The 18,974-nt window shown below is 35.9% G+C and overlaps 1 protein-coding gene across 1 annotated transcript in view; it reads right to left on the bottom strand.

The window, feature by feature from the left end:
- LOC143295284 (importin-13-like) overlaps nucleotides 1-17,905 on the bottom strand; it is a 39,724-nt gene extending 21,819 nt beyond the window's left edge. The window contains exons 1-15 of the mRNA XM_076606904.1: nucleotides 17,829-17,905; nucleotides 13,200-13,284; nucleotides 12,309-12,428; nucleotides 11,057-11,115; nucleotides 10,279-10,387; nucleotides 9,890-9,985; nucleotides 9,249-9,302; nucleotides 7,721-7,793; nucleotides 6,481-6,697; nucleotides 5,928-6,012; nucleotides 5,441-5,569; nucleotides 4,193-4,273; nucleotides 2,857-2,995; nucleotides 2,019-2,068; nucleotides 1,251-1,352 (exon numbers count right to left, since the gene is read on the bottom strand). Of these exons, the coding sequence (XP_076463019.1) occupies nucleotides 1,251-1,352; nucleotides 2,019-2,068; nucleotides 2,857-2,995; nucleotides 4,193-4,273; nucleotides 5,441-5,569; nucleotides 5,928-6,012; nucleotides 6,481-6,697; nucleotides 7,721-7,793; nucleotides 9,249-9,302; nucleotides 9,890-9,985; nucleotides 10,279-10,387; nucleotides 11,057-11,115; nucleotides 12,309-12,428; nucleotides 13,200-13,229 (1,344 nt within the window). The 5' untranslated portion in view covers nucleotides 13,230-13,284; nucleotides 17,829-17,905. The remainder of the gene's footprint in view (nucleotides 1-1,250; nucleotides 1,353-2,018; nucleotides 2,069-2,856; nucleotides 2,996-4,192; nucleotides 4,274-5,440; nucleotides 5,570-5,927; nucleotides 6,013-6,480; nucleotides 6,698-7,720; nucleotides 7,794-9,248; nucleotides 9,303-9,889; nucleotides 9,986-10,278; nucleotides 10,388-11,056; nucleotides 11,116-12,308; nucleotides 12,429-13,199; nucleotides 13,285-17,828) is intronic.
- Nucleotides 17,906-18,974: the final 1,069 nt, after the last annotated feature.

Below are 18,974 nucleotides of genomic sequence, written 5' to 3'. Positions count from 1 at the left end.
AAATAAAAACAAAAACAAAATCAGTGTCAGTTCTCAGGACTATGTTTTTGTTTTTGTTTATTTGATTCCTTTTTTTTTTCAGGACAATGCTTTTGCTTCTAGTCATTTAAATCTGTTTTTTTTTCACAATAATGTTTTGTTTCTGTTTATCTGAACCCCTTTTCAGGACAATGTTTTTCTTCATCTAAATCCTTTTATCAGTATAGCATTTTTGTTCATCTGAATCCCTTTTTTAATGGCAAATGACACACATATTCACTGTCATAAGAGAAGCATCGTATGCCCATGTTTTCCATCAAATACATTATATGATGACTGGATATTGTGTTTGTGTTGTTTTCTCAGATACGGAGTACATCTGTGCATGCGAAAGACATGACCTGCCTCAACGACAGGGTTCCCACAGATGCGACCAAACAAAATTCTGTATCCTTTCCACACCTTTTCCAGGCCAGACTGAAAAACTTTCCAAACCAAATGCAAACCCAGACTGATTCAACAATTTGTCGGCCACACTGCTGATGAAAGAGATCAACAGATATCCTGCTATTGATGTTCAATTTTTTTTGTTTTGTTTTGTTTTTAAACTGTATCAAGCACTTTCTTGAACAGTACTTGTAAGGGTTTTTATTCCCTTACTTTTCCAGACCATGAGGGGCAAAACATATTTTTCCAAAACTTTTCCAACCTCAAAGTGGTTCTCTCACTTTTCAAAGACCTTTCAAGACTTCCATGATTCTGTACGAACCCTGTGGAATACATCCCCACATGCATGTGACATGACATGCCTCAATGCAATGTCACAGGGAACAGCCACACACCCCAGAAAATTTTGTTCTTCCTGTTGCTTTCAGTTTACATTTTGTTTAGAGAAACTTAGGGGTTTCTAACAGGCAAACAGATACAGTGATTTGAAAAAAGATAAATATCCCCTCTCAGCTATATCTCACTTCTGAAGTTCTAACGTTGCAAATTGTACTGCATACATGAATTTTCACAAATCAAATGATTTCTGTATACAAAAGAAGAAGAAAAAAAACCACAAAGGTGGAGGGGTGGGGAGGAAGGGGTGAGGGATGGAGATGATGGATTCACACTCAAAAATGTCATACATACACACTTGTAATATCCTTCCCAATAAATTTTCTTCCAGTACTGGGGAACAAAGAGGAGATAGAAAACAACAAGGAAACAAACAAATAAAAAGAAAAGGATAAAAGCACAGCCCACAAACATAATACAGCTCTCACCTGCCAGCGTACTTGCTGTGTTTTACTGGCTTCTATCAAGATCTGCAGACGCTGACAGAAGTATCCTAACACTGGCTCCCGCACTACATTGAAACAGTACATCTGTGGACATAACACAGGTGCATAGAGCATTCTCTTTCATTTTCATCAAAACCATACACACAAGTATTCATTTTCATATCTGTGATGGTTTCCTGATTACGTGGTATACACAACAAGTGACTCCAAACACATTACATATGCTAAATCTTTTGCAACTACTAACCACTTTCAGTAGTAGCTGAATAAAAGCATGTCTGAATACTGAGGCGAAGGGAAAATAACTGCACCAACATTAAACATTTTTCTTTTCTTTTTTTATTTGTCTTTTTTTTAATATATAAATTCATTCTTCCATATTCAAGTTTATCCTTTCATTCTGTCTATAATTATGAACCAAATCAATTAATATTTTAATGTAAACTCTAAATAAATTCTGCTTTTCTTTTCCCTTATTGCTTGAAGTTCAAAAGAACAAACATCTGAAGTGGAACTTCTCGTAACTAGTCCTATCTCTAAAAATGTACAAAAGAACACAGAAATGATCTGCATAGCCTGTTGCAAGAATTCTCACTGCTCATGAAATCTTTTTTTTTCCCAATCAAATCATCTGCATGCATATTTTTTTCATCATTTCTACAGAATCATGACCATGACAATGAAAGGTTATTCTGCCTGAACAATTATATATATATCTAAAAAAAAAATAAATAAATAAAAAATCCTTACCATAGTATCTCCTATGTCTTGTCTAAAACACCGGAATGCCTCTTGTTCATCTGAAATAAATGCATAAGATATTTTTAATACATGTGTTCTGAATTATCATCTAGCTTATCATACAATGTAAAAGTAAGTAAAAATTTATAATTTTTCAAACAACCAGTTTCAACGTATATGCAATATTAAACATTCTAAAGTCTACCTGACCTGACTCACATAACTGGTATTTAAAAACAGTCCCTGCAGGATACTACATATTTTGACAGGTGTTTTTTTTTTTTTATGAGTAGAAAGTGGTGAAATGGAATCAGTATAAGCTAACGTATTCAACTACAGAACACTGAAATCAACATGGTGGGAATGAAAAAGGGTATATTAGCTCAATTCAAGTACAAAGAATCACAAGTTCAAACAAACCATAAGGCCTTCAATACAAACCAATTAACAATGGCATATTCTAATGCCAGAAGGGAGTGACTATCCATAAATAACAGGACATAATCATGTGCCTAACCCTATGCCCTGGGCTCTTTACAAACAGGGAATAGTTCACAATATACACATCATTACAAACAAGGACACATAAAAGAATCATCCATTCAAATCTCCGACACAAAGCAAACTGAGAATTTACACAAGGAACTAAGTAATTCTGGAGCTGCAACAAATTGACAACCCTATCAACAGTTCCGTACAGATGATGACAAGCCAATATGAATGGACGCCAAAACGCTGGAACTCTAGAAGGGTTCTTTCAAAACCAGACAGTTTAATGAAGAGAAAGACCAACAGGAATGGGATTCTACACCATTCCTGACCCATCCTTATTAAGCTGCAGACCTACCCTTGGTCCACGATTCAAACTCTTGTTCCTCTGGGTACTCCACCTTTGTCAACAACACCTGGATCAGTTCATAGTACATTGGCTGGAATATCACTGCCATCATTTTGTACTCCTCATCCTCACACTCAAACAGATCATCCTGAAACACAAAAGAGGAAAAACCTTCATGACGCGTGATTCCCTTTTCATTTTTTCTTTCTTTCTCTTTTAAATAGGAAAAATCCTCTAGTGGCAATATAAATCGTGTAAGGCCTTAACACTGAGAGTTATCACACAACAAATTTTTATGCATGAACTCTTTTTTTTTTTTTAACTAATGTTTTGAATGAGTGAGATTCCTTAAAAACAATATTCTCCCATTATGCATTATGATATTGTGTCCTATAACATGGCAGAATTTTTGTGCTCCAAGAAGATTTAGGCAACAATATAACTTCCATACCAATATTTTCATTAAAATTGACAAAATGCCAGCTGTTAATATGTCAATTTGTTAAAAGTGCAAACATTTGGTGAAAATGAAAAATAAATACTAAAATGATTGTTGAAATATTTGTCGCATTCTGTGCCCTTCCCAAAGGGTACTGTTGTTGCTATAAATGTAAATGTGTGGAAAGATCTCACTATTCTCAATTACAAAACCTAATTTGTTAAAAATGTATTTCCTCACACACACACACACACACACACACTATCACACATACACCATCTCACACATACTATCAAACACACACACACCATCACACATACACACACACATATACCCAGTTGCACTGAAAAGAGAACACTTGCATGCACACACACACACACACACACACACACACTTCACAAGCACACACATTCGTTCGGCACACACACACACACACACTGAGACAACCAAAACGGTTATTATATAGACACACTTTGTTAACACATGTGAGAAAATTAAGAACTGTAAAAGAACATTTTGACAATGAATTCATACAATGTCTTTTACTGAAGCCATTATTTATACAGTTACTTGTATTTACACAGCTCCACCCCAAGCTACAAGAGGAACTCATGTAAAGACATCTTGAGCTATGTCTGCATGGATTTGGCATTCATGAGTGTGTGTGTGTGTGTGTGTGTGTGTGTGTGTGTGTGTGTGTGTGTGCACCCACGCTCCACACCTTAGGAAAAAAAAGAAGATACAGTAACAAAACATTAAGTGTAAAATTTGTATTTTAACTATGCATGTAATTTACAAGTATATTTCAGATTTAAGTACAACGCAATCAGTACACATATGACAAGCTAATTAGGTTAAGTTTTACAGGCAACCCCTGAAAATGATGCCAACTACAAACTAACTTACCTGAAGCATGTACCAGAATGTGAAGGACATATCACTGACTGTTTCATCAATGGGGAACTGGCCTGGAGGGAACGCCATTTTCTGAAACCCGAAACACACAAATCAGACCACAGACAACGTATAAAGCCATACAGTTTTTCAGTTTGTGACTAATATCAACCAAAACCACTGCCCTTAACTTTTATGTCATTATAAACGATGTATTCAAATTCCGCTCTTATGTTTTATCTATGGCAGAAAACATCTCTTACAATTTTCATGAGATGTCTTTAAATATCAGTTTATATTAAATGCAAATGAAATAAGCAGCATGTGAATTAAGTCTGGAAGCATTTGTACACCATATTTAGCTTTACTTGGACAGCAGTCTGCGCAATTTTTCCTATTTGACTGATTTTTGTAACAGTCATTTTGGAGTGGTTTGAAACATTCAAATATGAGTGTTACAGGTTTTGTCAATCATTGACTGGCTGCTCATCTCTCTCAATGAATACAATATACAGTTTTGTTATATATATCTACTGTTATTTTCAAGAATGAAACATGGTCTGAACCTCTTACCAGTTCTCAAATGGGGAGTGTTACTTTTTGGACATGATGACGTAACAAGCAAATGGAAATATCAGAAAATGATGGAACTTGGTACAAACTTCATAAGACAATCTGTACAGACACACAAGAGCTTTATCCTTTGAAATATTATCTATCCATGCTGAAAGTGTTGTAACATTTGCTCTACTGATGGCTGAAAGGTCAAAAATTGGTTTGATAAAGTAACATCAAATATTATACTATGCAAGGTGTTAAGCATGGAAAGGAGAATACTAAAGAAATTTCAAACTGGACTGATGATACTATAAGCCAAACAAAAAAACAGTTAAGAAGCCGTCTAATTCTCATAAACAAATCCTTTTTAACATTTTTCAAAATATGTGTCAAACAGATGTGTGAGACATAAATATAACGTATCACAGTAAAATTCAGTGAAACTATGACAAGCACTTTTTTTTTTTCTTTTTTTTTTTTTTAAGGGAATACCCCCATCACCCTTTTAAAAACACAATGAGGACACAGATTTCTTTCCTCATTCAAATAAAACATGTGAACTTTTGTCTTAATTTTATTTTACCTCACCAAAAGATCCTGGAACAATGGAAGACAACAAAACAGTGTGAACGAATGCAAGAGCCAATGAAACATATCAAGACAATTGCTGACCCAACAGAGGAACAAATCAGTTAGACTTACAATGATCGTATGAATGAAGGCGAGAGAAAACGCTCGATTGTTGCCCCCTTCCTTCAACATGTTCAGCAGCACCTTCGTGTTGTTCTCACCCGCTGACACCAGTATTCGACACAACCCCTGCACCGTTTCCTGCACAGCCAAACCCAGCACTCTGCCTCCAAACAAGTTCATATCTGTCTTGGCTTTACTACAGTCACCATTTTTTTCCACAACAGAAACATGCACCCTGATAAACTTTAATCGTCTTTTAAAAAACAAAAACAAAAAAAAAACACATTACTACCAAGTCCACTCTCAAATTTTCATAATTCACTGTTCACAGCTTTTGCAGCTACTTGTAATTCTGATCAACCATCATGACAAATTAATACCGGTTTATATGTTAGATTTTCTTGTGGTTCTATTTCACAGGGGATGACCTGAAAAGAAATCTTCAAGACAAAAAGCCTAGCATACTGCCAAAGAAAAAAAAGCAGCCACCACTAACCATGTCTTTTTCTTGCAGGGCCTTGTTATACATGTCCTGCAGACCAAGAATCTGGACAAACAGTTTCTGCAGGGTTTCAGGATACCTGGGAAAAAATAAAAAAATATATAAATATATATATATAAAAGATGAGGGTTGTCATTGTGTTACACAATTCTATCAGTTTTCAGGATATAAGATGGCTTTCTTCTTTACATTTGTTAAGATTTCTAAGTCTGAATTTGTTCTCCAAAATGAGGTATATTGTTACAAACACATATCTATGTGTGTGTGTGTGTGTGTGTGTGTGTGTGTGTGTGAGGCAGAGTATTCTTTATTCCTCTCTCTCTCTCTCTCCCACACACACAAACATGCATATACATTTCCAAAACTATCTTTCTAGTTTTCCTCTCTCTCTCTCTCTCTCTCTCTCTCCCTCTCACCCAGACAAACACGCACATGTACATTTCCAGTACTATCTTTCTAGTGTAAAACACACAGCTTAATGGAAAAAGTACACCACAGCCAGGCAAAACAAAAGTTAATGACAGGTAATAGGTAAAAATAGTCATACTGTCTTAAGTCCGGATGATTGAGGACTTTGACCAGAGTGTCCACAGCAGCATCAAATGTTTCTGTCTGGTGAAGGAAACGCAACACAAGTTCCAGAATGGGCTCCATAGGCTGCGGGTGGAACCCAAACTCTGACCAGCTGCCCACACTTTTCAACGCTTGCTCCAGAACCCGTGTCGGTAGACTCATGTTCAACAAACTCTGCACCAGGCACATGACTGAAAAGGGCACCAGTTTTTGTTGTTGTTTTAAATAGTACAGTCTGATTTGAAACTGAGGCAGCAATATAATATACCAGCTTATAACATGACTTGAATAAAGTGAAGTATGAAATATCAAAGAAGTCTTATTATCTGACATGAAGTAGAATAATAAACAAAACAAAAACATGCAAAATACATCAAATATTTTCAAATACAATAAGCTCAAAACAAAACAAATGCAAGAATGTACCTGCTGACAAAAAATGAAGAACAAAAAAATTTAAAAAAACAAAACAAATAAAAACAATTAAAAACTACAGCCCTCTTTCAACAGCACAGAGAGAACCAGATGCACCCCACCTAGTCAAATGGTATCAAAATGTCCATACATAAGCAAGACCAAAAATAAGCAAAAAGAACAATGATTCTACAATAAATCAAAAATAAAACAGGAGTAAAAAGAACATTCCTTTTCCTGCTGTGACCCTCTACCATGAAATGAGTCAAATTTCTCCTTTCATTTTGTTCATTGAGAACACTTCCATTCCAAACTCTTACTAAAAAATATATAATATGCTTTCTCTCAACAGTCTGAGGAAAGGGTACATCCTTGAACAGACTGCAACTCAGGCAATCTGTATCTGATTTCAAAGCAGTTTTCACAGAAAGAAAAACCATTAAAAGCAGTTTATCAAAATACAAAAAAGTGAAAAATGACAAAAACGAGTCCTCAGATTCATAGCAGATGGTCACGCATGTTACAATGATTAGTAGGTTTTGCTAGATTAAAGTGATAAAATGATCCCTGTACCCATTTGAAAAGTGCACATGAACATTAATTCAACAGTAAGCAATAACTTAAGGAAAATGGCTTATAAAATTATCCCTGCACCCATTTGAAAAGTGCATATGAACATTAATTCAAAAGTAAGCACCATCCTCAGATACATGGCTTCCTAATTAATAAGACAACAGTTATCATCACTCAAATATCAGAGATCAAGGGCAACTGGCTCCACAATAACCCTTAAAACTGACCCTTTGGCAAAGCTTGCTCCAACTCGTTGCGGACAGCACATTTTTTGTACTGGCTCATCGTGCTGCTGGTAAACTGAAAGAGCACATTTAGGTCAGAACAGAGACAATGTGAAACAAAGACAGTATTATTTTTAACACATATAGCAACTACCCACTGTGAATCATCATATTTTCTATTATGGAGCTGTTTGGTTAAATCCAAAGTCTTGTAACTTTGGTTTCTTGTATTGTATAATTTGGTGTAAAGAGTCAATGGCATAAAAGTTTCATTCTACTTCCTTTTTTTTTTCTCTTCAGTAATAAACATTTGCACCTTAGCACAAGAGTGGGGAAAGTTCATGTATGTGTGTGTGCATAAATGCTTGGGTCATGTATTCGCGAACCCAGTTTTACTTGTGTTTCTAATCCTAAGTCAAACACTCTGATTTCTTCTGACACTCACCTCCAAACAATAACATCAGTCTGAAGTGTACTTCAAACCAAAGGGCAATGAACTGGCAACTTGATAATAACAGCAATCAGAGACAAAGGCAAAACTTTCATTTCACACACAACATCCACAGTATATAATCACTCGCGTTCCAATGCCCACAGTACCAAGGCCTCTGTTGAATGAGAAGCTTAACAGCACAGGTTGCTCACTCACTACGTGCATTCCTATTTACTCTAAAAACCAGACGCTGGACACTTGTTAACTAGGGTGACAGCAAGACAGAACAGTGAACCTGCATAACGAACCATTTTCAGACTGATAATTTCACAAGTATGTTTTTCCGACACCTCATTATTCCAGCAAATTTACGTTAATCAGGTTCACAATGGAGGAGCCAAAGGGTACAAAATTATGCAGCATGATTTATGACGTAAGAGCTATTAACAAAACGAGTTAAAACTAAATGGGAATAGCAGAACATGAACTGTGGATGCTACCACTACCAGGATACAGTATCATCTACATTTGCCTCCATGGACTGCACATTACGTTCCCATCTGTTCCCAAAGAATAATGTAAAAGCAACAAACAATAGCATTAATTTCTAAAGCATTTTTGCAACATCACGTTCCATAGCTGACACAGGGCGTAAAATTAACAATCACCTTTCAATTCCCACCTTCACAAGTTCCTTTTTCTCTTCTGTTCAACAATGTCAACTCATGCATGTGATATTTTTAACAGAAATTTTTGGGGAGAACTCTCTTCACAGCAGTGATGCTCAGCAAAAACATAAACCACAACTAAATACATAAAATTTCAGAATTAACGTGTGAAATGATAAGGAAATACACTGATTTTAATTTCATGCCCTGTAAATCTGTCATCTTTCCAGAAGTCAGAAACCTTTTTTTTTTCTTTTGTTATATCATTCAAACCATCTGAAATGCTATGGATCAGATCAATAAATACAAGAAACAACTTTTTTCTGTAATTTTTAAAAATCAAAATTTTCTTTTCTGCAACTGATATGCTTTGGAAAGATTACAGCAGAAGTAAAGGCATCTAGATACAACCGCTACATATGATACTAACCTCTTCGGGCAAAACTGTCAGAATTTCTAGAAGTAGGTGGCATCTTTGAGTGCTCTGTCAAACAAAACGGCATGTGCAACGTAAAAACTTCAATCCTTTAAGAGGGAGGAAGATCACTAGGGAAAAAATAAAAACAGTAAAACAACAAACAATGATGTATCAACAATGAAATAAAAAAGAGAGAGAGAGAAGAAACACCCAATCCACATACAAAGCCAGACTAAATAATCCAACTACAGGTGATATGTTGAAACACTCCATTTACGTTTTGTCTCATGCAGTTAATCATGCTAATGAAAGAAAACATAACCACCATAGTCTTTTCCTCTTCTGCTTTCATGAATAACTGAAACTCTCTGATTGAACATTTGGCGCGTGGCAACAAGTCTATGCCCAACTATCGACTGACGATATGCCTGGCCAGGAGAACAGAAGAGATTGTCACACTACGATCACTACAGATCTACAAACACAGCTAATTGTTATTGTCACAACGAAAAGCAAGAGGAGAAAAGCTGGCGGTGGCAAAATGCTAACTGCCGCTACATACAGAAAATTACATGTAGTACAGCCCTCAGTATCAAGGTAACCCTGCCTGACATGGGGAAACAGTGCCAAAGGGGGACAAAGAGGATACTGACGTCCAGATCGGGGTTATCCTGTTGGAACATGGTGATCAGCGACTGGATAGCATCCGGCCAGTGCTCCGGTGTCAAGTGAAGCACAAGTGAAGACAGCTGCACAACCCCGCACATGCACACACATGCACGCACACACACACACATGCGCACACACACACACACTCTCGTCTTAATTTTTTGCTCAAAAGTTCTCTCCAAAAAGTGATACAAATTTGCAGACGCATGGACGATAATATACATCGATACTTAAACATGCAGACATACAAACACACACAAACAAATAAACTCTTCAACACACAGCACACAGATATACACCTGTCCACACACACACATGCACGCAACACACACACACACACACACAGAGGCCTGTACACACATGCACTACTTACAACTATGCATAATCTTGTGAGAACTATTCTGGGTCCCTTTGCAAACTGAGCAATTTTTTCAATGACTTGTTGCTTCAGTGTCTGATACTGGTCTGGAGGGAGTTCATGCCTGTAACAAATGACATAAGCTCAATGATACATTCCAAAACTGTCCAAAACAAACAAAATCCAAATAATCAATCTGATAGGTGAGCCAGCATGACATTAAAAATATCCACCTATAAATTTGGTAACTGTACAAAACAATACAACATCACTCAGGCAATCAGTCTTGGTGGTACTGTCATACCAAGCCTGATGCTCCTTTGGATCTCTACGTCTTTCAACACCCACGCTTCTCTTAATTATACAGACAGGATTTACAGTATAACCAAGTGCACTCATCCAACCCACATTATCCATACCTAGTCAAGACCATGATTGCTATCAGTTTAGACAGAGTGCAATCATGACTGCTTTTAAATCGGATCAACACAAACATGTTTACACATGTGTGTGCGTTTGTGTCAATGTGTGTGTGTGCAAGTATGTTGGAAAGAGGTGGTGGGGCATCACAAAAGAATTTACAAATCATGTATCATGTTACTGCTGATCTGTCTTTACTTTCAGACTCCAGTATCAAACAGACTGTTCAAAACCTTTTTTTTTTTTTAGAGCCAGTACTTTTGAAATAAAAAATTAATCTACATCTAAAGCATAAATTCCATGACACAAATACAACTAAAGTGGTTCCTTTGTTCAATTTATCAAGGAGCCAATAAAAACTTTAAAAACTTACCAGAATCTAGCAATTCTGACATGCAGACAGCTGGCACCAAAGAACTGAACTTCAACCGACTGCAACACACACAAAAAAATAAAATCAAATGTCATCTGATATTTTCCCCAAAAATGGTAGAACAAAAATTTCATACATGATACAAATTATGTTCAAATTGACAAGGTGACTGACACAGATTGTGCACAAACAATCTTTTCTTTTTAAAAGAACATAAAAAGAAGGAAAAGACTTGTTTTTAAATGCAGACAGACACTGAACGTGTTATTTTCTGAAGGAAAAGAACAAAGAAGATAGATATTAAATTTTCTCAAAAACAAAATGATAACATCATCATGAACTTACTACAAAGAAAGATCATTTCAGATTTTGTAATGTGGCGAAAGGACAGCAAAGAACTCAGAATGAAAGTGGGATATTGCAAATCACGTCTGAATAAATCAGCATAGATGAAGAAGCACCTTCATTTAACACAGTCAACAACAAAGCATTATTACAATTTATACTACACATAGTAACCAGTCCTCTTCAATATCACAATGCACAAGTTACTCTGAAAATCAGCAGAGAAATCCACCATCATGTAAACATGTCTTCAAACTTCAAATGCCTAAAATAAATGCATGCCTGCCAATTCCAAGCAAGACTTGTCAGTAACATTTTGGACAATGTGTCAGTAGCAAATGAGATTTGTCACGAGTACACCAATATATTTTCAGGAAAAAAACCCTTAATGACTGTCCTGTTTCTCATAGAATCTGCAGCTGATGCAAAGAACTCTTGTGTCAAACTTTTTATTACTGCCTTTGTCTTCACTGTCATGAAACTGTACAGTCTGGCTATGTTGCTTGTCAGAAACATTTGTCGAAACAATGTTCCAGAATGGTCTGCCACACTGAGTGGTATATTATGATCCACCAGGAACAAAACAAACCATGTTTCAGCAAACTGTATGAACCTAGTTCTTGGGGCAAAACATTTGGTTGACTGAAATAACTAATGCACTTAGTACTGCAACCAGCCAATTCCACAGTGGTGATCTGACCTCCATTTGACATGTGCTGAATGAAAAGTTAATAACAATTGGCAAAAAATTGTTATGCATAAATGTGCATTGGCCAAGACAAAACTGGGTCAATTGTGCTTTGTTTGTCTTCAAGTTACCATATTCAAACCTATCCAAAATGTAGTAGTTGGTAGGTCTATAAATAATATATATATACAATGAGCACATAGGTACTCGCTGGCCGACCTTGGTGGGCTGAATCAGCTCCCAGCTGAAGGACCAGGCAGCAGGGGAGTACTGGGCTGCTGACAACCACTGGTGCACTTCTTGGTTCAAAAACCCCTGGAAGTAAAACTGTAGCACAGCCTGCAAAACCACATAACATGTACCATGTCAATGCAGCAGGGTTTTTTGTTTTTTTAAAAGAATCATGCAAATCTTCAGGTGCAAATACCATCTCTAATCAACAACTACCTGCCCTGTGCAATCAACAGAAAATGGAAGCCATCATCATGAAAAGGCGGTGGAAATGGACTGTGCGAACCATGCGAAGAGAGCAAGGTCACATCACCCAGACAGCCCTTCAGTGAACACTAGAAGATAAAACACAAGAGATGAAGGCCAAAGAAAACCAGGCGCAAAACAGTTTAAGGAGAACTCAAGACCCTGAAGCACACCTGGGATACCATTTATTCAGAGACTGGCCCAAGACAGACAAGAGTGGCAGATCTTTGTTGACCTCCATACCAAAGGGCATAATGGGCAGTAAATAAGCCAGTTAGTTACAGACAGCTAGACAGCCATATTTGGTCTTCGGGGTTATGCATGCTGAGTATATTTGTATTTCCAAAACAAACTAAACACTGACTTGGTTTTCAGGATCTTAGCATGCATGTTTGATCTGCTTTTGTACACGCATAAAAGATGCAGGGAACGAAGGCACTACCAGGTCTGCAGATATGCTGACCTGGAAGTTTTGAAAAAAAAATCAGCACCCTTTACCCACAGAATCCTCAGTTTAAATGTCATATACTATCCACTGGGTTGCACATCTGTTGAAACTGCACTCAATGCCAATGCAGACTGGCACATTTATAAAAGATGAGAAATACTATTGAAAAAATACAATGAACATACCCGTTCAACATTTGCTGCAGTGAAGTCCATGGTTTCTGTTCAGTCCATCCACCCAATTTACAGGAATGCCTATCAATGTTAAAATCTGCAAAAGAAAAACAAAGTGAGCATTTTTAAATGAAGAAAAGATGTGTGAACATACATTTAATTACACTACAGCATAATACTCAATTGTATATTAATTTTCATCTATTCTATGTAGAAAAATATTCTGATCAAACAAAAAAGGTGTGCTTTTTTGTTGTTGTTTTTTTTTATATACTAATTTCAGCTAAATGTGTTGTTGATCTTCTTGTCTGTTTTGGGGTTGTTGTTTTTTTTGTTTTTTGGGGCTTTTTTTGTTTTGTTTTGTTTGATTGTTTTTTTGTGGTTGTTGGTTTGTTTTTTCGTTTACACTATATTACAGAGGTCAGACACTAAATATTTCCAAGGCAATAAGAAAAAAGACCTTTTCAAAAAAATCATCAAAACAGAATAATATGACACACTGACAGTGAAGGAAAAAAATGCAAGTTAACAACTTTTTCGACATAAAACTGCCAAGACGCTTTATCTATTAATCTTACAGAAACTAAAAGAAAAAAAGTGGGACAGGAAATTAAAGCCTCAAAGACAGCAACTAGCCTCCATTTGTTTCTAATGAAGATTCATTGTATTTATAAAACTTAAAATCAAGTATCAGTTAAATTCTGGTCTTTGGAGACACAGATTAATAAGAATATGTTGTTTTTGTAACATGCCCTTTTTGAAACAAAAAGGAAAATAATTTTTATTCTATTGTGCACTGCAAAGGTTACAGACTGATTATCGACAAATACTTATCTAAACACATACATGTCAATTGTCCAGTCAATTTGTACAAACAGCTGTTTGTAACAAAGACACAAGCATTACAAGGCACAGTTATACCAATACATGAATCACATAAAATCACTGAAAAGTTAAACACAGAGAAGAACATATCAGTTTATTATCACTGCCAGTCTATGATTTCATTTTTAATTTCTTTACTGTTGGCAAACCACTTGTTAACATGCACCTGTTTACAGGCTGGGGCCCAAACATTAAAATTTGTAAATATTAAAAAATAAAATAAAATAAACATTTTTATATAGATAGATAGATAGATAAGACAGATATAGATAGATACAGATAGATATATATCCATTTCTATTCTTCACTGATTTGATATTCTTAAAAATGTGTTTTAATGTTTTGACATTATTGTGAAAACAATTTTCATTTTCTGACGGCTGTGAAAGCCCTGGTGTGATGGAAAGGTGACACCTCAGTGGGTGTCTGGGGGTTGAAGCCCCCTTGAAGCTGACCAAAAAAATGTTTACAAACTGAACACAGTACAGGAACCACTAGTGTTTCTTTGTTCTGCAGGTGTCTACATCAACTTTTTTACATGTCACATAAACACACAAAAGAAAGAACAGTGTTTTCTATATGCAAAGAACAGTGTTATCTATATGCCTAAAACCTAGTATAAAACAAAACATATTTTCTGTTCATAATGGAGATGAATCTTTGGTACTTTGGCTATACATCACAGATCAAAATAACATGTAGTTTATACTAACAGCAGCTATCAAGTGTATCACCCTATCATCAAATCATTGGCTTACATTTCTTAAGAACAAAAAATAAAAGCATTGTCAAATGTTGCATTTTTTTATGCATAAAGTGAGGAATGGCCCCAAGTGGCTAGACAGGGACAGAGATTGTCCATGTATGTGAGTGTGTGCACACCCACATGTTTGTGTGTGTGTGTGTGTGTGTGTGTGTGTGTGTATGCGTTTATATGTGTGTGCATCTGTGTATGTCTCTGTGTGGTGGGGGGTGGGGGGGGGGGTGGGGGGGGGGGGCGGAGGGTGGGGGGGGGAGGGGGGGTGTCTATGTATGTGCATATACCAGTGTGTGTGTGTGTGTGTGTGTGTGTGTGTGTGTGTGTGTGTGTAAGTGTATGTGTCTGTGTGAGAGTGTGTGTGTGTGTGAGTGTGTGTTTGTGTGTGTAATGTGTTCCCTGTTAAAACAGGGTTTAATGTGAAAGACATGTATTTGCACATCAGGCCATAAGAACATCGGTACAATCCCAAGTACAGGAGTGAATCATTTTTTTTGTTGTTGTTGTTGTTGTTTGTTGTTGTTTTTCATTCAAAGTGCATTTGTTTCTCTGTTCGGTGTTCTTAATTCAAAGTGCACTAGATTTCATCAAAATGACTCAGAACTGACTCTCATAATGTTGGTTCCATCAGCAAACAACAGATTAGAAATAGGCCTTTCATTATCAGGACAGATGAAAAAGAGTGTGGCAGGTTTTGTTTTCTTCCAATTTTGCTGTCAAATACATCAGCAGTAGCATCACATTAGCCGATTGTCAACATCATACCTCAGTTTCACGCACTTCCACCTCCCCCCACTTTCTCTCCAGATTTGCACAGATCTCAGGAATGGGTTTCTGCGGCAGTCATGCCCAACTGACAGACTTTATTTGCTTTTGTTTTTTTTATGAAATGGAAGTGTACAAAATTTACACATTTCTGCATAGCTCTCAGTCACATCTCTGTATTCTAACAAACATTTAAATCCCAAGAAAATCAAGTACAAGATTAAGAATAGGAATTTTTAAACAATTAAAAAAAAGAAAGAAATATTTAAGATTATTTTGCAGAACAAGAAAGGGGTGGGTAAGAAAAGAAAACCATTGAAGCTGTTAACAGAATAATATGGTGACCAAACAAAACAGTTTTTTTCACAAATTCCAGCCAAATATGTTGTACCTCTTTTGATAAATAAATTGTTCTGTTTGTTTTTGCTTTGTTTTTGTTTTTTAAGGCTAAAAGAGCTGAATTGCATAACTGCATCATTCCTTATGAAGTACCTCAGTTTATCATATATAATCCACTTGCAAAATGTAATTTATGAGTTCAAGTTAGAATTCTTACTGACCACAGTATCACTGATGACCTTGCAAGTGAAAAAGAACCATTTCTCGGACAGAGATCTATACTTCTTTTAAATAGTGGGCTTTGTCCGTAGAGGGAAAAATATAAATTATAATGTTAAAAGTTCTCTTCAAAGTTACTTTTGGCTCGGATCTATTTTTCCTCTTTTTCATATAGAAATTGCACCAGATCAACTTAACAAAGAACATCTAACCTGAGCAAATCTGCCAGTTATACAGCCTGCATGGTGAGTAAACTGTGAACATAACAATTCTGACAATCATAGGTATGCATACTGTGCAGTTTATACATATATCATAATTTTTGTTAATAATTGCTTTGAGTTTGAAACATTTATATTCACAAATCAGGTTCAAAATTACCCAAAGCCTGAGTTTATAAATTATTTTCTATGCAATGCTCTTAATCTAATAATTTCAGAGTTATGAAACAATTTCGCTTGGCAATAGGCCTGCAGGAGTTAAGATCATGTTGTAATTGTGATCTTCAAGGGAAAACGGGCTGTCATTCTCCATATGCAAATGTTGATTCGCCTGCAGTCTTTTATTCATTTTTTTTTTTTAGATAATCAGTAACTGCACAAAGTTAAAAGTAAAAATCTATATCACATTAACAATCCTACTCCCCTTAAACATTTTCCAGTGATTTTTAGTACGTATGAAAAGATTTTGATTTGTTAGGTGGCGATCGATGATATTCTCTCTCAACAGTGGTGGCTGATTCAGCTTTGACTGGTTTCAGACTTGCACTTCAAATCCAAATATTACACAAACATTTAAGTTTATAACATAGTTGTTGTTTAGATCAAATATAGGTAAATATAAAAATGTTATTTCAAATATTCTTAACACAACAGTAACAACTCTTTTTAACAGTAAGTGAGTAACAGTAACAGTTACAACTCTTTTCTGATATATCCTAAAAATATTGAAATGTTCACTGCACCATACAAATTACAATGAACATACAAAAACTATGAGCTGTTATTTTTAAATATTCTTTATTTTCTTTCATTTCTTCTGCACAATAGATCAGTAGATCATACAGCTACTGTAGTAGATATATATATATATACCACCTGATTTTGCACTGCAAACTGTTTCTTAAGATTCTTACTCTAAACAGACTTAATATATAATATATTCTGGTAGTAAAACCGTGAAAGGGCATGCATAAGTGTTGTGAGACCATGTATCTGTATCTATTTTCTATTTCTGCATGAACGTACACTTGTGATGAGAACCGGATGTCGTGTTTAATTAGAATTATAAAAATATATAGATCTATATATAATTCTCTTTGATTGTAAGTTGAACCTTACTCCCTGGTTCCACGACGAAGTAATCAAAGGGCTGACTGTGACCATGAACAACGAGAAGGAGAAGGATAACTAGGACTAGAAACATTCATGACACGCAGGTGGCTTACCATCAAATATGCAATACAACCTGTAGGCATAGCATTGCACTCTGTTACACTGCAAACATTCCCTTTCACAATTTTCAAAGAACTCTGACGTCGATAGGAGTAGATGTAAACACCGAACAAAAGATAAAATATATCACACCATTTCAGCGTAAAAAACAATACAGGGGAATAAATGGTTCAAACACATGATAGTAAAAAGTCACAAGAACTGAAAATTGCACGTTTATACCTTGTCTGGAAGACAATGTCAGGAGTAGACAATTAACTTTCAACCTGCTTCGTATTTTCGGTCTTACAAACGGGCGCCATGTTTCATCACGAAGTAACGAGAATTAATGAAATTATTGTAATTTTTTTTAAAGTAAAACCATATATATCAATACTTTTGTTCATAAACCGTACGTCTTGATTATACACATTACTATAAGACAGTCATTTATAAAATATGGGTTAACAATCTGATGGGTAAAGGTAATGGGGAGGGGGGGGGGGGTGTCACTGTTCTAAAAATAGATCAGTGGTGAGGGGGTCCGTTTATTGACCGGAACCTCCCGAAACATTGGAACTACTTGAAACGCAATTTCCCCATTCCCGACCTCCCGAAGCCAGCTGCAACTCAGGAATAAATATATGACTTCTTGGTTTGTTTTAGGTTTTAGCCTATTTATCTGGGACATCCACGTCGATTTTAAATGCTGCTCCATAATATACGTCTTAAACTATAGTAAAGCATTGGTTTGATCACACTCAGTGGCAAGAAGAATATGTTAATATTGTGTGGCACCCATACCTCAAGTAGTAGTAGTAGTAGTAGTAGTGTAGAGACTGGCATTTGACTGCCTAGGCCTCACGGCCTTTCTTATGTCCCCTTCAATATCGGTCTCCTTTTATTTGTGGGATACATATATGTTTTCTTTTACACGTTCTGAAAATCACTCATCAAAGTCAATATTTTTTTCTTTTCAATTGATGTTCATGTCAAGGAGATTTCTTAACACATTAGTATTTTGTGCAAGTTTAGTTTCGATTGGTAGTGCATTCCATATTTGTGCAATTCTAATACTAATGAATTTTTCCTTGGGTTAGTATTACAGTGCTCTTTACAAATTTTCATCATTAAATTTCTTGTACTCTCATAATCTGACATTCTAAAAATATCATTTACATTGACTTCATTATAGCAATTTAACATTTTGTATGTTTCTGTTAAATCCCCTCTTAGCCTTCTTCCCTTTAATGAATACATATTTAAGTATATAAGTCTCTGGTGGTAGCTCATAGATTTGCATTCTTTTACTTAGTTGTTCTTCTTTGTACCCTTTCTATAGCTAAGATTGTCTCTTGAGGTATGGGTGCCACACAATATTACCATATT

Source organism: Babylonia areolata, chromosome 20, assembly GCF_041734735.1.
Source record: "Babylonia areolata isolate BAREFJ2019XMU chromosome 20, ASM4173473v1, whole genome shotgun sequence".
NCBI classification, from domain to species: domain Eukaryota; kingdom Metazoa; phylum Mollusca; class Gastropoda; order Neogastropoda; family Buccinidae; genus Babylonia; species Babylonia areolata.
This window is presented reverse-complemented; position numbering and strand designations above follow the sequence as displayed.